General features: G+C 43.9%; 1 protein-coding gene across 2 annotated transcripts in view; it reads right to left on the bottom strand.

Annotated features, from left to right (window-relative positions):
- igsf21a (immunoglobin superfamily, member 21a) overlaps positions 1-14,038 on the bottom strand; it is a 461,351-nt gene extending 447,313 nt beyond the window's left edge. Inside the window, exon 1 of one of the 2 annotated variants that reach the window (XM_017716473.2) lies at positions 13,597-14,038. In XM_017716473.2, coding sequence (XP_017571962.1) covers positions 13,597-13,663 — 67 coding nt within the window. In that variant the 5' untranslated portion in view covers positions 13,664-14,038. The remainder of the gene's footprint in view (positions 1-13,596) is intronic. The other variant, XM_017716474.2, reaches the window with a different exon arrangement.
- Between the last annotated feature and the right edge of the window lie 7,821 nt (positions 14,039-21,859).

Genomic DNA, 21,859 nt, shown 5'->3' with positions numbered 1-21,859 from the left:
ACACCAGTTTGCACTTTCACTACACTTCTTGCATGTGCAAAAAAACAAAAAAGGTCTGGTCCAATTTTATCTCTATTTCTATCGTTATATTTTGGATTCTAAGTGCATTTTGTAGCGGAATGTGTTGCCTAATGGTGCATCGTAATGGTGAAATGGTGTAGTTTGTCCAAAAGATAAGAAATTCTGCAAAACACTGACATTAAGTGTGTGATGCTCTATTGGAATTGTGTTAGAATATTTTGTCCTGTAGTGTAAACCCAACTTAACAGGACAAGTGATTCTACCCAAATGATCTAACAAACTCTCATCTCCAACAATTTATTACCCAGATCGTCCTGTCGAGGCTCTCTTGCTAAATTAGAGTCCGCAAAGAGCCTCTAACTCAGGGGCACTTAGGAGGTAAGTATCAATCTAAGCAAACAAACACATTTGTTTCATGCAGATGCTGCAGCCAGCGTGGAGCTCGGGTCAGCGAGCGAGCGGCTGAAGGTGAAATATAGTGGAGAGCATAAATGTCTGCTTGGGGACGCCACCGACAGCTAAGACAGTAGGTGCGATACTGCATCTAAACTCGAGATGACACACTGAATTTTCCTTTGTTTTCTTCGGCAGGTGATTGCATGAGACATCCGTTACATATTGCATGTTGTTGCATGGCGCTGCATGACTGCTTCTACCCAACGCAGGCCCAGTATCTCAGTATCTACCTGATTACTTCTGTCATCACATCTTTTTATACCTGCTCTGCGCAGGCGAAATTTAGTGGAGAGCGTAACATGCAACACGGTTTCGACTTCTCAGAATGACCATCTTTAGACGAACATGGAATTCAATATTCTAGACACCCACCACACGTCTAAACATCTTGTTCCGAGATGAATACATAGTTCCATTTATGCTATACTGAGAAAAATTTTTATCGCATCGCTGGTTTTCCACATATACCATCTCCCTGGGAATATTCAGGGCACGCTCCAATTCTGTGTGTAGATTGGTGCCAATATAACAATATTCAGAGACATTCATCAACATATTGAGAGCGTGGTATTTCCACAAGGACATATTCACATATCGTTCTGATCTGCTGTTTTCAAACAAACACCCTGTTACCTTGGATACCGCAATGCAGAAGGCTGGATGTCCTGCTGAAGTATGTTTCTCGTAGAAATGCCAATTTGACTTCTGAAACATCTAAACATATTTGTTGTGCGCCGAACACGGCTATTTGTCAGAATTGTCCATTTGGACCAGAATTAGGGTGATTACTAGAGAAACAGTATGCATATAAATGTGGTCAATGGAAAGCTCTTCTGGGATGATTCAGCTGAGGAAATCAGAGCTCCATGCATTAGAAGGCTGATAATGAGCTGAGAGGAGATGGCTGGAGTGCCCAGATTGGTTCTGCTCTTCACAAATTGCCATTTAGAGGATCTAGAGGATCCTTCCACTCAACTCTCCAGCAAGGGGTAAAAGGCTTGCTGGCTGCCTTTAAAACCTGCAGGCCCAGCAGCTTGGGCTATTGACTAAAATATAAAACTCGCTATGATGGACGGGTGGTGGCAGGCTGTCAAAGAGACTCTTGGAAATCAGCCCTTTCTGGACAAGTTCAAGTTTAAAATTACAATGGACCTTCACAGCGTAATTTCACAACTGCAGGCAAGCGTAGACACCCATCTAAGATGGACTTGGGAAAGTTAGCAGCGGTAAAGTGAATGACGTGGACAAAATCATGGAAACGTGACATGGATTTGCGCATTTTGCAGATGTATAAATTTAGAGATTGTAGTCCATCTGTTACTGGCCACCTTACTGGACAATCCCACCTTGTAAAAACACTTCGCAGTTGTTGTTATACACTGCAGCTCATCTTTTCTCATGCTCAAGTCACTCATTCAGTCAGTCTCCAGAACGTAATGCCCTTGGCTACATATTCCTGGAGTGATGGACCTTTCCCAACCCAGCATTCACACTGGCATGTATAAAAAACCCATTAACACCACTGTGTCTGATAAACTCACACTTATTTCAGACGCTGCTCCACTGAAAATGGTCTACACAATTAATACTTATTCAGTGGTGGTGCTATGATGGTCCCTTTCCACTGACGGGCAAGGGTAGAGTAGGACCGATAAACTGTGTGTCCAAATAAATGCATTACACCCAATTTGTATTTTAGAGGGTCTCACTTAGAGGTTCAATGGGCTGGAACCAAGCTACATTGGGCTCACTAACTACTAAGCTCAAACACCAGTCATTAAACCTTCGCTCTCTCAGACACTGAGTTTCTATCACCAATTCTGGTTTTAGCAAAGCACCAATTAAACCGAATCAAACCTGCACTGTCGTGTGTGGTGCTGTTTGGGTGTGTAGCGTCAGTGGCTCGACGTCAAGTCCTCAGATTCGAATCATTATCATGTAAACTTGTGCCAGAACTTTAATTAGCCAGAATCAGAGCAGCAGAGCGGTAGAGCTGGTGCTAACTCGCTCCTTTGTGTTGTAGAAATTGGCTTGACACTTATGACGGCTTGAAAATCATGTGCTACGTTTATCTGCTGACCATGTAAGCGTACTAAACCTTTTACATTTTAATTCACCGTGTAGGAACCATGTAGGCATGAAATGGTTCTATATGCAACTCTTGGTTCTAAACGTATCTTCTGTTGTTACTATGTTAAGCTTGGCATTATACAGAACCGTGTACAATGCATTCTCTATCAATCTGAAGAACCATCTCACCATGCAAATGTCCATGTAAGCATGAAAAGGTTCTCTTGGTTCTAAAAGGACCTGCTACTGTTACGTGAATATTTTATTCTATGGCTGTTTGTTCTATCTGTCGATGGGTTCTCCTGTTGAGTTGTGGTTCCTCTCAGTGTTTCTTCCTCTGGCTCTTTGTCACTGTCACTCATGGGGACTCGGACTTAGATTTTTCCGTAAAGGATTTCTGTCTATATATCAAACTTTTGGAAGCTTCAGCTGGGTTAGCTATTGTGATAACTAGCTAGCACAGATCCATATAAAACTACAAATTAACTGTTTCAAGTTGTTTCACCACTTAAGTGCAGGTACCAATGCAACTCTGTCTTTTCAGTCTAAGCTTTTATATTATAAACTGCTTGCTATTTAAAGCCACACTGAGCCTGATTTTTTACTGGAGTTTGCTTTTGTATAATTCCACACCTGCAGACTAACATTTTCTACTAAAGACTTGAGACTCGAGACACGACTCAGACTCCTGAACATCCCTGCAGTCAGTACTTTGGGTCCAACTGCTCAATATCAAGCTTATGTTAAGCCATACTTCAAACAAATGTCGGGACACTAATCCAAATTAGCTCAAAGCAGAGATCTCCAAACCTGGAAAACCACAATCCAATAAATCAATTTTTAATTAACACTCAAACAGATACTGCTTTAGAAAACATGAACGTGAAGCTGAATGAATATGTTTAAAATGTGTGTGTATAGACAGTAAAAAGTCACAATTTTGCCAATTGCAGATTGAAGATTCCAGGTGAAAATGTGCTGGAGTAATGGAAGGAAATATCCATTTCATACCTTGCTCTGGAAATCCAGAAGACATAATCCAAAAAACCTGGCTAAGCATCTCCTATGTGGTATACGAACATATGAGGGTCCTGATATTCAGGCTCACAGACCATGCTCACCTGGAGGTGAAAGGATGAAAGTTTGTGTTTAGATCAGTTTAAATGAGCATGTGGTATATTTGTAATGTGTGTGTGTGTGTGTGTGTGTGTGTGTGTGTGTGTGTGTGTGTGTGTGTGTGTGTGTGTGCATATATAACCCTGTACATGCACTGCATATAGCACCAGTCAAACAGTTGGACTGAATGTATGTTTTTCATAGTGGTTGGTTGGTGTAGTGGGTATCACCTCTGCCTTCTACGCTGTAGACTGGGGTTCAATCCCCTGCCTGGGTAAAACACCCTACACTACACCAATAAGAGTCCTTGGACAAGACTCCTAACACCACCTTCGCCTCCCTGCGTAAAGCAATTACACATTGTAAGTCGCTCTGGATAAGAGTGTCAGCCAAATGCCATAAATCTAAATCTAATCTAAATAATTTATCAAATACTAACCTACATAAAGGAAAGAGACACTAATATTTGTTCCACTAATGTGTGCGTACTCTTGCCTTACTTGCCTTTCGGTTAGTAAACTTGTCGTTATGGCTGGCTGTTGCAGATTTTCAGAGGGATATGAATAAATAAATAATAGCCTTAGCTTGGAAAGTGCAAGTCTCGCAGGGCCAGACGTGATCGTAGACGTGATCATTGAAGCTGGATTGTGGTGAAATCCACCACAAGCAGAGGTACTCCCCTCTAAAACCGACCCCCCGTTCCTCTAGTCTGTTTAGCTCAAACGCAGAACTGAGAGGTCGGCTTTGTGGTTAACGGTCATTCATTTTTATCACCAGGACAGTGACACCTTCCAAAGCTAAAGTACAATCTGGTTTAATGGAACTGTTTTTCCCTCACAAGCAATAATGTTAAAGTTTAATGCACATAATGTGCTCTCAGGACACGTGACATGCAGCCACATGCTTGACTTAAATCAATAACGTATGTTGCATCCATGAGCTAATGTCAGGCTTGTCGTCTGCTGGGACTGCGTGGACGAGCACATGGTTGCCCCCTACTTGGATCCCCACCTTCCCACCCTATAAAGCCAACATTCCCACCCACATTTAGCCCATAATTAATCATGGTGGTCCCCAGACTTTCTCATTACGATGTCTGAACTTTTAAGAAAAATACTAAAAACATTACATGCAGAGGTCACTTGAGCAGTGTAGGTGGGTTCTGATGAAATGGCCAATGGTTTTGAGTATTTCATAGGTGTCCTAGCTAGAGACGCCCGAGAGGCTCATCAAAACAACACTGCAAGTATTAGCATTTGACAACAGAGTGTATATTTGAAATGTGTCTGTCTGTGTGGTAGAGCTGGGCGATATGGCCCAAAATCGTTCGATATCGATACATATCACGATAAGCGTGAAATCATTATTTCTTTCAGGTTTAAGGCTGATTTTTGCTCTTGGGTGGTTAATTGTCGTCCTTTGTGGTCAGAACACGACAAACACTCACCGTCCAGTGGAACACTTCACAGATCTGTCATGGGACAGTGGGAGAAAGTTTGGTTGGCTGTTTTTACCAGCTGGAAAAGCTCGGCCCCAGTTTTTAGTTTTTTTAGCTGTCTGGTGACGAGCGCTCGGATAAGCTAAACTGTTGAGTTTGTCAACAACATTGGCTTAATACGAACAGCAAACACTAGCTGGCTTAGTAGGTCAGTGATGGATCACACCGTCTTACTGCCGTCACTCCCACCACATCCATGTCAGAGCATATCACAGTACTCAGAGACCAGCTGGCGACGACTGGGTTTCTCTGTAGTAGTTTGAGGGGTGAACTGCAGTATATCTGATGCTCTCTGTGTAAAAGCACTAACTGCAGTGTGAATCTCTCCCGGAAAAACGGAGCCTCCTTTAAGGAACGTTTCAACTGAAAGCAGTGCTTTTTTTGTCTTGTTTGATCTACAGTAACATCAGTTCTCTGTGCTGTGTGAGTGACGGAGCTGCTTCAAGTAAGCGAGCTGTTAAAAATGGCTAGCCTGGAAAGATACTGTTCTCCCGCTCTCCAACACCTCACAGCTTCCTCAGGTTCCTTTCGTTTAAATCAGGGCTGTAACTCACAGGAACTCACGTCTTTCTTTCCCTTTTGCTGCTTGTGAATGCACTACTACTAAAATGTGACTGAGGGCTGTAACAATGCTGTAGTTGTGAGGAGTAGACGTGATTTAATGCTGCTAAAGCTGGGAAAGCAGGGAAAGAGGAGGGTTCACTGTAGGTCAGCACAGTAACACCACTGATCTCATCACTCACACTCGGTCACAGCAGATCAGATCGGCTATCACACCACTCAAACAGAATGTATAACTCCACATTTCAGATGTTGCTAAAGTATATATACACCCCACTCTCGAATCGTGCCAAAAAACTCAAAAGTCCGCCCTCTTGTGGTGGCAGCAGAGTAGTGTCGCTTTCCTTGCAGTAGAAAACGCCACCGGGACAGACGCTCAACGTAGAAGTGTGAGAATGCTCTGTTACATCAAACAATTAGGGAACATGTCATCGCTCTATCGAGGAAAAGTTATATTGTGATAATTATCGTTATCGTTTAATCACCCAGCCCTATCTGGACCTTTCAGAAAAATACTAAAAACAACGCATGCAAACACTGCTTGAGCACTCTAGCTGGGTTCTGATGAAATGGCCAACGAGTATTTCACAGGTGTCCTAGCTAGAGATGCCCAAGAGGCTCATCAAAACACCCCCGAAAGTACGAGCATTTGAGGACAGAGTGTATATTTGGAATAAATTTAAGTCTGTGTTGTGGTCTGCACTGACAAAATCTTTGCTTGCAGATTAATTTTGCTGAACATCATCTCCTCTCTGGGTAGATAAATTACCACCTACACCAGTCTGTTTATAACCATATGATCATTATAAGTTACTTCAGGCTTGGAAAAAAATAGCTCATATTCCTGCAGAGAATACAGAGAACACTGTCTTTCAAGAGGACACATTTATATGCGAGCCATAAAGAACGAGGATGTCAAATCTTTCATTAAGCGGAAGGGACTTTTCATTTGTCTTGTTTGAACATCCAGGGTGCACACTTTACAGCAGAGCAGCGGCGAAATACGGCCACGGTGAAAACAAAACCAGAATGGATCGCATCTGTTGACCATTTTAAGTGCTGCGCTGCCCTTGACCATATGTTATGACTTGGCTTCATTGGCTGTGCTTGCAGATAATGTACTAATGTTACCATTCCCCTTGGATGCCAATACATAAGGACAAAAAGATAATGCACAGCATTATAAAGCCTCATCGCAGAGTCCACAACAACAGTCCATTTTCTATCCAGGCTGCAACCTTATGAGACACAAGCACAGCTACCCACCATCATATCACACATAAAGACCAATTTTATGGCCACTCGATATAAACTGCTGTTCCCAAATGCCTGCCTTAAAGGTTGGCAGCCAAGACATGGGTCTCTTTAGACCAATGACTGATGCTATCCTACGATGGTAGCTAGAAATGGCCTTCTTTTCTTCTTATGACACGGCATGAGGGAATATACAGGCCGGACAGTGGGGAATGTCAGCGTTTCAGTCTGATTGCATCCGTCCTCATTTGTGGCACTGAGAGGGCAGAGTCTCTGACTGAATCCGGGCTTTGAAACCTTGAGCTGTGTCACCTTCCCACTGCCAAGTCCCTGGAGCTTCATTTACAGCTGAGGCCAGAAAATCAGAGGATTTAAAAGAGCTTTAAGAGACAGACAGCAACCGAGTTTGAGCGCACAGACAGTCTCCACCGACTTCTGCAGGGGAGACATCGGCACAGTTTACGATTTCTCTAGAATTCTGTCCTGATTGAACACAGCGTACGGTTCGTTAACCTCTATAAAGATGGGAGGAATCAAACAAGCCCAGTGGAAAACTGGAGATCCTACAGTAACATGTAAAAGTCAGAGACCACCATTCATACTTCATTTCCAGTGAAAGTAGACAAGACATTTATTTTTCATGAGATGTTTTTGATGAGTTTCCAAAAGTGATGACAAGATATGAAGGAAACTGCTCTCAGTAACTGTTCAGAACCTGGTAGACCACCAAAACTGCCACCATCAGATAAACAGAACCTTTAGAGAGTCAGCAGAAAAATCAGGATATCAAGTCGAATCTTGCTTTAGATCTATAAAACTAGACAGGTTTTCCTGGCCACACTTCCACTCTGAGAAGATGACTGTAGCTGTCAGAAAGTCATTACTGAGAAAAGGAAATAGACAAAAAAGAAGAAAGTGAAATCAAAAAGTCTGCTGGTGTTTTTAGAACAATGCACTGGCCACCCCAGAGCCCAGACCTCAACATCGCTGAATGCGTTTGATTACTTGGATTGCGAGAAGCAAAAAATGCAACCAACTTCTAAGACTGAACTTTGGAGGTGTGGAACAACATCCCTGTAGGTGCTTTTGAGAAACTGAAAGCAAGAATTCTGAAAAGAATGGTCCAGGACTAGACCAGGACTAGGATTAATCCCTGTCTGGGGAACGCCTCTACATTTATAGCAGTTTTCTAACACCAATATTGGGTTGGTGGTTAGACATTTGGTGGATTTCTGTCTTCACTGATGGCAAGTTATGTAATGGCCCAGTTTTCATTCCTGTTTGTCTCAGTCTTGATGGCCTTCATGTCTTTGGTGTTGCCTAGATTTTATGACCACAGACGCTTGGCTTCCCCAGACAGCTCACTGAGTCTAAAAATATAGTGCTACAATCTTTACAATGAGCTTTAAAGGTGCGCAGACATTTTTAGTAAACACTAAACAGACGTATAACCATCAACTAAAGCTAATAAATCATGGTTGAATATTAATACTAGATTAATATAACGTTATGCTGAGATATTTTACAAGTACAACATTTTAGTGTGACATGGTTAAAGATTTCCATGAATACCTTGCATCAAATTCATCAAAACACCCACAGAAAATCTGGAACGGTGGCTGGTCGGAATTCTCACCATGCAATGTAAGATACACTGTGTTTGGTCAAAGGCTCATCAGCATATTACAGCTTTCTGTTATCACTGCTATAAAGATTAATTTCACCATAACAACTACATATAGTGCAGCACTGCACTGAATCAGCGATGCGCAAAGGGAAAAGCAGCCTATAAGGTATTCCAAAACGTTCCCTTTCATATTTCACTGTCATAATTGATGACTTTCAAACTTCCAAGCCCCCAACAAGGAACTGCTGTAACAGCATGTAAAACAAGACTTGTCTGTCAAGCCTAAAATCACTGACATAAACTGTTACACCTACACTAACTGCAGTGTTGGAAGCTCAGCAGTAAGACAATAACAAATGTGCACTGAATATTCAATGTGACAGGAGTAGAAAGAGCTCTGTATTTTACTCTGTTTGGAATTATTCTGACAAATCCTGAGCAGGGTCACCTCTAGCTTCGTGGAGATATGACTCAGGAGGGAGAGCTAAGGTCAGTGAGTGATTATCGAGAGACTACAGCTGGGATTGCCAACACCTGTCTGTGGAGCAGCTAGCGGCCCTGATCATGATGGATCTGCCGGGAGGAACTCTCTTTAGAGTGGGAAATGGGGGAATCCACAGGGGGCAGAATGACTCACTTGCAGGCAGCTTGCTTCCCTTTAGAGCTGCGAGGCACCTGGTGGGTCAATATTAGAAATAATGTGGCTTTGAGCTCGTTAAACATGACATGCAAATTCTGTAGCGCTCAATCTAAAGTCCTGGTAACAGCAGCACAGTAAGAGTGGGCGATATGGCAAAAATGCAATTGGCGATATTTTTACGTAAAGTCCTTACATAACAACATTCATTTGTGTCTTTTCGCCATATTTTCAGTCAAACAAACATGCTATTTTTTAATTTTCATTAAATGTGTATTTATCAATGGTGGAAATGCACTGCTTAAAAAAAGAGCAAGAGGAAAATCCCAGTAATGTGAAAATATATGAAGAAAATCATTAAAAATGGGTCCCTACACTGTAAAAAATTCAGATTCTAAATTTTAAATTTTAAATTTAAAGCCAACTTTTTGCATAGCTATTTTTTACTCCTTTAATTCTAAATCTTTAACTTGGTTTATTCAAACGAACTGCTGATATTTTTTTAGCATGGCATCTAAAATTGGTCTAGAAAATACAGTTTTAATTGAGCAGCTGCCTCTTTTTAGGCTGAAATTGCTTTGTGAAATGGGGGAGTTGTGAGTCTGTGAGTGGGAATTAGTAACTAAACTGAGGGAGGAGCTTAATAAAAAACAATGTAAGAAACTAAAAGCCAAACGCCGCTTTTTTTGAGTGAGCTCAAACTAAACTGTTTCCGTTGACCAATTTAAGATGCAGTACTAACGTGTTTTTAAAGATTAACTCGACTAAAAAATTGAAAAAATGTTTTGCACATTCCAACCTAAAATTTCAAGCTGACCTGATTAATATTTTTTTTACGATGCATGTATTACTATACAGTTTACAAGCTGCCTGTAATTGGTCTCTTTTTTTCTTTTTTACAATTTAATTCATTTTCAACCTGATATCAGCAGGAAATGCTGGATTGTATATCAGAGGGAAAAAGAAAATTGAATCCAGTCCAGTCCTCTAAACTAGGCTGAAAAAAAAATTTAAAAGCTATTAGTGTATGAATAAAAATACCATTTACAGGCTGTCCATGATTGATCTAAAGTCTAAAGTTTATGAATATCCATTTTATGATTTCCAGCCTGATATCAGAAAGAAAATGCTAGTTGAATAGCAGAGGGGAAAAGCAAGAACCCTAATTTTAACTTAAAAGTAGGTAAACATAACTGCCTTAAAATTTTGAACTAGAGTTTTTGTTTTGCATTTGCTTTCTTATAATTAATACTTCAGCAATAACAACTCAATAATTAAGGCAAACAGGTTAACTTACTTTTTTTGTTTAAAAATTTTCCCTTTTTTGCAATTTAAGTTAAGAAATTTTATAAAACCTAAAATTAAAATGACTGTATTAGTGGGCAGTTAATGATATTAGTCCAACAACAGCAGAAAACACTAGAATGTATGACGGAGGGGGACAAAAGAATGAACCCAGTCCAAATCTATCCTGTAACAGCATAAGCTCACAGTGTAAGATCGTTGTTAGCTGTGTGTTTGTCCTGTAGGGTAGTAACGTTCGAGTGGTTTGAACATGATAACCTAATTTTAGACGCTCATCTGCAGTGTTTCAAATAAAAATAGCTTATGTTAAAGCTCAGTGGTCTTTATCTAGATTACTCTACTGGTAGCGGCACACTTCCATCAAAGTGCTTAAACTTCGATGTTGTGATCCGTTGTTCCCAGCAGAAACTTTAGTCCCATTTGCACCGTAAGCACTGAATGAGCAAATGCTAGCAGATCTGTCAGTCCTTACCATCAAAGCCTTGCTGCTATCCAGAGACATCCCAGTCTAAAACATGTGGTCTTGCAAGAGTCAGAGATCAGTTTAGAGATCTAGACGTCAGGTGGAAATACACTCCATTCTAGCCTGTTACTCTGTGTCAATAATTCACACAATTGGTGGGAAAAAATGTAAGAATTTTACCTTTCAAATGAGACCAAGATCATGACTGTAGGCCAAAGTATGCAGTAACAGGGCTGCTTTAACTTTGGGTATGCAGTTTGAGGCAAAACGGGACAAAAATGGGATCTGATCAGGATCAGTATTGGCCGATACTCAGTGTTAATATCAGTACTTTAGGTCCATTGCCTAGCAGTACTGACTATACTGACTATACCAATGATACCAACTCAGAAAAGTGCACAGTGACATAATTTACCACAATATGATACGTATCACTATTGCCCACTCCCACACTGAAGGCTAATCACATCCCGGCACTCGCTCGATGACCACATAGGCCACCACAGCTGACTTTGCTAAACAGAGCTTCGTATGGATTTTGGACGCTATGCATGTTCTGCTAAAAGTTAAGTGATTAGCTGATTAATGATCTGGCCTGTGCAGTGTCGTTTCTGGTAATTACACTGTGACACACCCCCCTGTACTGTTGTATGGATACTGCCGTGCAAGTGGATCGTATGCAGGTCACACGTCTGATTTACGTTTAGAAGAGAAAACATTTCCTAACCGCTCAGGATCATCACGTGCACACGTACCAGCTACCGCAGCATGCCTGACATCCATTCAAAGCCCAATAAACTGTTCTTTTCCATGATCCGTGTGAGGAACATATGGAGAAGCCACATGACAGACTCATGCTGAGCTTCACTGCCATGAGATTTCCAAACACACCCTTCAGTCCTGCAGGGGAAAGAAAGCCTGCGAGAGAGAGAGCGAGCGAAGCCTGAGTGCTTTAAACAGCAATGCCTCTTCTAGACACTCACGGTGGCTCTACAAACGCCGTGCACCCACACAGCCGGCGCTCCCCCACTTTAAACCCGCCAGGCTACGCTCTGCATCGCTGAGGCTTCAGGTACGGCGACAGCGAATCGACAGGCAACAGCTGACGCCTCCTTTCATCTCTCGTTCTTTCAATCTATTTTTTTTGGCATATCTTCTCTGTTCTGCGAGCCGGCGAAGGCGTGAGTTCACCCCTGGGCCGACCCGGACCAGGAAAGTTGATTTTGTTCACTCCTAAGTGCCCAATTTCTAAAACAGGCAGGGAAGGTGAGGTGCTGAGAATGAGTTACAGCCCTGGTGATGGAAATAATGTCAAGTGCATCAAGCCTGTGCTTCCTCCCTAGAGGCTGCAGGAATCTGTACAGAATTCCTAAAATTATCTTGTTGGAATATAACGAAAATGAGTACAGTTGAACTACAGGGCGCTACACAAGTATTACAGGTACAAAACACATTCCTGTAGTCCAACGTTTACAGGAATTTCTACAGAATTCCTATAAGAACCTTGTTGGATTTCCAAAAATTAGTAAAGTGGAACCACAGGAAGTATTACAGGTACAAAACACATTCCTACAGTCCAAGGTTTACAGGAATTTGCACAGAATTCCTAAAACCATCTTGCTGGATATTCCAAAATTAGTACAGTTGAACTACAGGAAGTATTACATGTACAAAACACATTCCTACAGTCCAAGGTTTACAGGAATTTGCACAGAATTCCTAAAACCATCTTGCTGGATATTCCAAAATTAGTACAGTTGAACTACAGGAAGTATTACAGGTACAAAACCTGTTCCTACAGTCCAAGGTTTACAGGAATTTGCACAGAATTCCTAAAACCATCTTGCTGGATATTCCAAAATTAGTACAGTTGAACTGTACAGTTGGAAGTATTACAGGTACAAAACACATTCCTGTAGTCCAAGGTTTGCAGGAATTTCTACAAAATTCCTATAAGATCATACAGTTTCCTACAGGATATAAGCGTTATAACATGCCATAAGGCTGTGTCGAGCCACAGCCACTATAGGAATATCGCAGAAGGTGGAAGCAGGCGGTTACAGAAGTACAACAGAGAGCCATGAAGACCCTGCGGCGTCATTCCAGACCACTCTTTAAGGGATTTCTAAATGTTAGCTATACGTGCTCGACGCCAAGCCTTCAACAAACTTGGATGCCACCTTTCACACTCACAGTGGCATCATTCCCGAGGAATGTTCTGGCTTTCCCTCTCAAGACTTCCAGCACACTATGAACTCCAGCGCTGCTCCGTGCCCACAGTCTCCCAAAAGGCTGTCGTCGAGCCTCAGACGTGGATCAGAAACGTCTGAAACGCGTCGAAACCCAAACTGCACCACCCTGCATGAAGACAGCGGCTCGCCCTACACCTCTCCTCCGCCAAGCCACCGCAAAAATACACCCGCAGCCGAAACTAAGCGGCGGCTGGCCACAAAACGGAGCAAAGTTCACGAGAAGACGAGTAAAACGCAGTGCACACCGCGCCAGATCAGCCTGGCTTGCACTGGAGCGGAGCCTCAAACGCTGCTCAGTTGTCTCCCCACTTAAGGCGTCGTTGGAGCGTCACTTACCGAAGGCTAAATCCAGCAGATCCGCGCACAGGAGAACGCACAAAGACAAGGCGGTCATCTTCCCCATGTTTTGCAGTAAATCCCAAACTCCATTTGGCGTTTACATGCTCCCGCTCTCCTCTTCCCTGCGTAATCCCCACCGTGCCAAACGGGAGCGATGTGGAGGCGCCCACAGACTGACCATCGTTCACTTCAGCCTCAGCAGCAGCAGCGGGAGCGATGGGGAAGGAGGGGAAGGAGCAGTGGAGGAATAAAGCGAGGGGTCTTCTGACGGAGACGAGGAGGCAGCAGCGCCACAGCGGCCGGATTATAACGCTGGATTCACCTCAGGATGGAAATCTATGGGCTTCAGTCGGAGCTGCGCGCGCTCTGACGCTCTCCCTCTCGCGCGCTCTCCCTCTCGCGCGCTCGCTCCCTCGCACGCGCTCCCTCTCTCTCGCTCTCTCGCTCGCTCGCTCCCTGTCTCTCTCTCTCTCTCTCTCTCTCTCTCTCTCTCTCTCTCTCTCTCTCTCTCTCTCGCGCGCGCGCGCTATCTCCTCCCTTCTCTGTTTTTTTTTCTCGTTCTGCGTTCAGCACGTTCTCATTCCTCCTGTTTCACAGTTACTCCTCTCTCTCTCTCTCTCTATCTCTCTCTCTCTCTCTCTCTCCCTATCTCTCTCTCCCCTCTCTCTCTCTCCCCTCTCTCTCTCTCTCTCTCTCTCTCTCTATCTCTCTCCCCTCTCTCCCTCTCTCTCTCTCCCTATCTCTCTCTCCCCTCTTTCTCTCTCCCCTCTCTCTCTCTCTCTCTCTCTCTCTCTCTCTCCCCTCTCTCCCTCTCTCTATCTCTTTCTCCCTTCTCTCTCTCTCTCTCTTTCTTTCTCTCTCCCCTCTCTCTCTCTCTCTCTGTCCCCTCTCTCTTTCTTTCTCTCTCCCCTCTCTCTCTCTCTCTGTCCCCTCTCTCTTTCTTTCTCTCTCCCCCTCTCTCTCTATCTCTCTTTCTTCCTCCCCCCTCTCTCTCTCTCTCTGTCCCCTCTCTCTTTCTTTCTTTCTCTCTCTCTCCCCCTCTCTCTCCCTCTCTCTCTCTCTCTCTCCCTCTCCCCTCTCTATCTCTCTCTCCCCCTCTCTCTCCCCTCTCTCTCTATCTCTCTATCTCTCTCTCTCTCTCCCCTCTCTCTTTCTTTCTCTCTCCCTCTCTCCCCCTCTCTTTTCTGTTTCAGTTTCTGTTTCAGTCTGTTTCTCTTTCCGCTCTGTTTCTAGGTCTCTATCTTTTCCTCTCCCTCTCTCTCTAGGTCTCTATCTTTCTCTACTCAATCTCTCTCTCTCTCTCTGTATGTTTCTAGGTCTCTCTCTCTTTCTTTAATCTATATCGCTCTAACTCTGTTTCTAGCTCTTGCTCTCTTTCTCTCTCTGTCTTTCTCTGCTGTCTCTCTCTCTCGCCCTCCAGACATAGACAAACACACACTCGCTCACGCCCAGTCACTCCTGATCACTCGCTCTTTATTTCACACAATTTTCCTTAATCCCAGCCTGGCTCCAAACCCTTCCCCTCTAATTCTGTCCACTAAGCCGATTTATTTCTGCAGGATTTTGATTCCCCCCACCGCACTGAAAAGGTTTTTAAAGATCATTATAACCATATACGCTGCTCCTTACTCTGCATTAACCACGAAGAAAGAGAGGAAAAAACAGCATTTAATCACGACAAGAACCGAAAAACAGCAGTGTCATCTGAGCATATTCACCCCTTAGATTATTTTCCCAGCATGCTGTGTGGCACCAAGAGTGTGCATGTGTGTGTGGGCAAGAGAGGGAGATAGTGAGTGAATAGGGAATGAATGAGTAGGCGAAATAAGGACAGTAAAAATACAGCTTCGTATAAATCATATAGTGAAATGCTATAGGGATCAACATGGGGTCACTTACGGACATTTAATTCCGAGTGTCATAATATGTAGGAAATTTTCTGCGCTTGAAATTTCTTATTTTAGTGTAAAACCCAAGCAACATCAACACAGTAGCCATTATACAGCATCCTAATACCGTGTGGTCAGACACACTGTGCACTTATTACACACACACACGTTTTCAGAGATCTGCAGGGACGTTTTTCCCCACTTCCAAAGCTCAGTCTTAGAAGTTGGATTTCTCACCAGCAGATTTTTTTCTTCGATTTACAAATGTTCTTCTTTTTCGTCGTCTTGGCAGCTTCACAGCAAGATCTTCAAGAAGTGCAGCGCTCACAACCCGAATGTTCAGAGCCGTTTTGTCCTTCCAAGGAAAATTGAACCAGCTTGGGAGCCACAACGTGTCCATTTGACCATCTTGGCTGTAAACATGTCTCAGTAGATTGTTGCTGCTTTTCTCGCATCTCTGGCAGGAAACTTGTCCTCAAAAGTAGAAAAGCTTGTCGTAAAATGTCTCTCAGTGTTTGAGAGTGTGGAGTTTTCATGTTCTCCCCATGTCTGCGTGGGTTCCTCCGGGTTCTCCAGTTTCCTCCCATAGTACAAAGGCATGCAGTCAGGCCAATTGGACATGCTAAATTGCCCCGGGGTGTATCCAGCCTTCCGCCCGATGACCGCTGGGATAGGCTCCAGCACCCCCCCGCAACCCTGACGGAGAAGCGGCTTAGAAAATGTGTGCCTGAGGCACTAGAATGAAACTGTTGCACCATTTAAGGTGGAATGGGAAAATTCAAACAAGAAGGTGACTTCAGCTTGCATGGTTGTTTGGAATATTATTTTCGCTCTATTTTTTAATATATTTTTTAAAATTACAATCCAACAGAAATTCTGTTTTTTCATTCATATTTTCTTTACTTTCTCATCAGTTGTGCAAGACGTTTTATATGTAATATCCTCAGAAGCATCTCCTGAAATTTGATAACTTGTCCAAGTGGCTGTTTGGACTGGAAATTTGTAACGCGGGGGAGCGATGATGAGGAGGACGCATACGCTGAGAGAAGCGAGATTTATTAGGGGCAAATCCATAATCAGGGTCTAAACGGTCCAGGATCAAACAGCCAACACGGAGAGATGGAGGGACAGACATTACGACAAGGAACACATACTAGACAAACAACAGAGGCCAGAAGAACAAACACCATACAAAGACCAGCAACTAACAGGGGAAAACACAGGGCTTAAACACAGGAACATCGAGGGTTAACAAGACACAGCCGAAAACAGGGAGGGCGGAGTCTAGAAACAAGGAGGAATCAAAACAAAGAAGCACGTGGACAAGACCAGAGATAAACAAAAGCACATGGAGGAGTGGGAGGGGCCAATCGTGACAAAATTAAACAAATGAAGGATGGTCTTTGCCTATTGCACAGTGTGTAACTACCACCACTATTACTACTGTTATTATTATTAATAATAAAAATAAACAGGGTCTACATTCAAGCTCTAAAAAAGGCTTACCAGTACCTGCAGTTTATACTCCCATTCAGAATTACTGGGACCTAAGCAGTGCTATTCACTCTGCTTTCTCAGGGGTTGCCAAACTTTTTCTTTCCAAGGCCCCATGCATTGTGCCTGAGGACCCCCACCAACCAAGCCAGAATGAAAAAGAGAGGAGGAAAAAAAAAACATCCACGTTAAAAATCGCTTCCTTGCTGTTCTACTGCAGGATGTCGCCCAGCATTAGCGATGTCTGTGCACTTATGTAATTGTAGGGCATAGGAGGAACTTGCTTTTGCCACTTGCAGTAGTCTCTCAGATACACCCTGTGCTATATCTGATATGCGCCTTATTATTTCAGAGTGGAACACCAGCAGGTTTTTGTGCTGCCTCCTCACCCAGTAGTTCTCAGACAATATCCTTTGTTGCCGGTAATATAACGTCCACTCAGACTCTGTGAGTTGAGGCTTCTCTGCAACGGCAAAGTGATATTATGGCAGAAGAAAGCACTTCTGTGCTCTTTTCGGGATGGTAGAGTTTTGTCAAAATGCAGCATTGTTGGAGGCAGGGATTGTTTGTTTTTGGGAAAGGAAGTTATTTGGGTGTCTTTGCTGTGAGGAGAGGAGTATGTTTACCTCTATAGCTACGTTCACATTGCAAGCCTCATTGCTCAAATCCAATGTTTTCCTCAGATCTGATCTCTCGGACTCGATGGTTCACCCTCGTTTAGGTCAGTGACTCTAATCGGTCATTAATGTAATGAACCGGCTCCTGAACTGACCCTCATGAGCTCCTCCTACTCAGTGACGTCACGTGACTGAATCACCGCATCAGCAGCACAAACTAACGAGCAGAACGAGCTTCGCTGAGAAGATCATTAACTCTGATCAGCTCTCAGCTTCATTATTAGAGCCAGACGGTGGAGAAAAAGGTGGGATGAGCTGCTTTTCCACCGTTTACAGGCTTTAACGGCTGGCCGGCGCTGTTGCCACGGTAACGCTGAATGATGGGGAAAAAAGCACATGAATTCCGATCTGAATGTCACGTTAAGGTCACAAGGCCACGAATCTAGGACCACATATGAAAGTGACTCAGATCGGATTTGAACAGATCAGATTTGTGTCCACACGGCGCTGAAAACACCAGATCTGAGTCCCATTAGGGTGAAAATCGGATCTGAGCCACTTCAGCCTGGAAATGTGAACGGAGCCTTAGTTGCATCTCCTTTCCTTTTAACAGCACTGAGTAACCATTTGAAGGTTGAAGACGCCACTTGATCCTGTTATAAAAATGTTTTCCATCTAATTTTGTCCATATAACTCTTCAGCCACGCAGCCATACTGTGCCTCGCTTGTCGTATCCTTCATTTCATAATGCACTACAAATTTTCAGTGGGAGGCCAGTCTGGCACCATCGCTCGCTGATTATGCAGTGACATGTAGAATGTGATTTCCAGTTGTCATGTTGAAATAAGCATGGACATCCCTGAAAAAGCATGTTGCTCAACAATGTCTCAACGTCATTGTTATGCCTGCATATACACCAAACAGGCAGAACATCATAACCACCTCCTCGTTTCTGCGCTCTCTGTCCATCTTATCAGCTCCACTGACCGTATAGCTGCACTCTGTAGTTCTACAGTTACAGACTGTAGTCCATCTGTTTCTCTGATACTCTGTTACCCTGTTCTTCAGTGGTCAGGACCCCCATGGACCCTCACAGAGCAGGTACTATTTGGGTGGTGGGTCATTCTCAGCACTGCAGTAACACTGACGTGGTGGTGGTGTGTTAGTGTGTGTTGCACTGGTCTGAGTGGATCAGACACAGCAGTGCTGCTGGAGTTTTTAAACACCTCAGTGTCTCTGCTGGACTGAGAATAGTCCACCACCCAAAACACACACTAACACACCACCACCACATCAGCGTTACTGCAGTGCTGAGAATGACCCACCACCCAAACAGTACCTGCTCTGTGAGGGTCCATGGGGGTCCTGACCACTGAAGAACAGGGTAACAGAGTATCAGAGAAACAGATGGACTACAGTCTGTAACTGTAGAACTACAGAGAGCAGCTATACGGTCAGTGGAGCTGATAAAGTGGACAGTGAGTGTTTTGATAAGTTTTTGATGCAGTGCCATCTGAGGAATCAAAGGTCATGGACATTCAGTTGAGGTCTTCAGTCTGACTCTTTATCACACAGAGATGTCTTTAGATTCCCTGAGTCTTTTGATGATTTTATGCACCACTGAAGTTACAATACTTGAAATCTTTGCAGTTGCTCTTTAGAATTCCACTGTCACATCATTTATGTCTTTTAAATAGTGACTTAAACCTTCAGATTTCTTTGATTCTGTGAAGAACACTATGGCAAGTTTTACAGCTACCAAAAAATCGTCATGAAATTTCCTCACTACTAAATATTCCACAGTCCACTGTCAGTGGGATTATAACAAAGTGGAAGCGATTGGGAACGACAGCAACTCAGCCACGAAGTGGTCGGCCACGTAAAATGACAGAGCGGTCAGCGGATGCTGAGGGGCATAGTGCGCAGAGGTCACCGACTTTCTGCAGAGTCAATCACTACAGACCTCCAAACTTCATGTGGCCTTCAGATCAGCTCAAGAACAGCGTAGAGAGCTTCATGGAATGGGTTTCCATGGCCGAGCAGCTGCATCCAAGCCTTACATCACCAAGCGCAATGCAAAGCGTGGAATGCAGTGGTGTAAAGCGCCGCCACTGGACTCTAGAGCAGTGGAGACGTGTTCACTGGAGTGACCAATCACGCTTCTCCGTCTGGAAATCCGATGGACGAGTCTGGGTTTGGCGGTTGCCAGGAAAACGGTACTGACAATTTCATGCTCCCAACTTTGTGGGAACAGTTTGGGGACGGCCCCTTCCTGCTCCAACATGACTGCCCACCAGTGCACAATGCAGGTCCATAAAGACGTGGATGAGCCAGTTTGGTGTGGAAGAACTCGACTGGCCTGCACAGAGTCCTGACCTCAACCCCATAGAACCCCTTTGGGATGAATTAGAGTGGAGACTGTGAGCCAGGCCTTCTCGTCCAACATCAGTGTCTGACCTCACAAATGCTCTTCGGGAAGAACAGTCAAAAATTCCCATAAACACTCCTAACCCTTGTGGAAAGCCTTCCCAGAAGAGCTGAAGCTGTTATAGCTGCAAAGGGTGGGCCGACATCATATTAAACCCTATGGATTAAGAATGGGACGTCACTCAAGTTCATATGCGTGTGAAGCCAGATGACCAAATACTTTTGGCAATGTAGTGTAAATTCTCACAGCTGTAGTTCCAGGTGCAAGGCTATTTTTCTGTGTGCCAGAAACTGCATTAGTAATTCCAATTTTCCTTCTCTTTGAAGCGCTTCCCTTCCTTCTAAATGATCTGTTAGTTGGTAAAACAGAATTTTGAAGCGATGCCATGAGACTTTACCTTTTTTCTTTTTCATTTGCGATGATATATTCTTGTAGTGTCAGTAAAACTTTTACCCACTGCCGTCATCTCGTCTTCCCGTTCTGTTGCTTTAGAACTCCGCCAGTTTTGCTGCTGTTGTAATTGAAATCGCCCAGGCTGTCAGTGAAATGAGTAGTGACTTAGAAACTTTATGGTCAAAGTTAAAAAAAAACCCTGTATTAAATTAATAACTCAGTTAGGGTCACAGTCATAATTCTGGACTAATATATAACAGAACACATGCTGGATTAGTCTGACCAAGCATCACTGGATTTTATAAATAACCCAACAGACTGGATCATTACAGATACCTTAACATTGTCTATGTATATATATATATATAGAGAGAGAGAGAGGGAGGGAGAGAGAGAGGGAGGGAGAGGGAGGGAGAGGGAGAGAGAGAGAGAGAGAGAGAGAGAGAGAGAGAGAGAGAGAGAGAGGGAGAGAGGGAGCAAGAGAGGGAGAGAGAGAGAGAGAGACAGAGAGAGAGAGAGAGAGAGAGAGAGAGAGAGAGGACAGAGAGACAGAGAGAGAGAGAGAGAGAGAGAGAGAGAGAGGAGAGAGAGACAGAGAGAGAGAGAGAGAGAGGCAGAGGGAGAGAGAGGGAGAGAGGGAGAGAGAGCGAGAAAGAGAGAGAAAGAGAGAGAGAGAGAGAGAGAGAGAGAGGACAGAGAGAGAGAGAGAGAGAGGAGAGAGAGACAGAGAGAGAGAGAGAGAGGCAGAGGGAGAGAGAGGGAGAGAGGGAGAGAGAGCGAGAAAGAGAGAGAAAGAGAGAGAGAGAGAGGCAGAGGGAGAGAGGGAGCGAAGGAGAGAGAGAGAGAGAGAGAGAGAGGCAGAGGGAGAGAGGGAGAGGGAGCGAAGGAGAGAGAGAGAGAGAGAGAGATGTATATTGCAGCGGTCAGAACAAACCCTCGTATCTCCACTCACTCTCCGCTAGTTAGAAACAACAGCTCATCTGTTTATCCACACTTTGTGTTGGTCGTCCTCTAGACCTTCATCAGTGGTCACTGGATGCTGTTGGCTGGATATTTTTGGTTGGTGGACACTGAGGTGTTTAAAAGCTCCAGCAGCACTGCTGTGTCTGATCCACTCAGACCAGCACAACACACACTAACACACCACCACCGCGTCAGTGTCACTGCAGAGCTGAGAATGACCCACCATGGCTTATTGTTTTAATAAGCCTTAGTATGTAATAATACTGGGTACTTTGACTGGGTTCTTATCGTGATGGTCACCAATCCAGTAGCCAGGCGCCCCAAAAGCTACCTACAAACTAGCCAGCACTGTGGAAATAACCTAACGAAACGATCCAACAGGCTCAACCCAGCGTTTGGGTGGAGAATAACAACCAGGCAAGAGCCAACTACTATGTCCTAGAACTAAAGAGTGATGGAGAACGTGTTTTATGTGG

Source organism: Pygocentrus nattereri, chromosome 21 (genome assembly GCF_015220715.1).
Source record: "Pygocentrus nattereri isolate fPygNat1 chromosome 21, fPygNat1.pri, whole genome shotgun sequence".
Lineage (NCBI taxonomy): Eukaryota > Metazoa > Chordata > Actinopteri > Characiformes > Serrasalmidae > Pygocentrus > Pygocentrus nattereri.
This window is presented reverse-complemented; position numbering and strand designations above follow the sequence as displayed.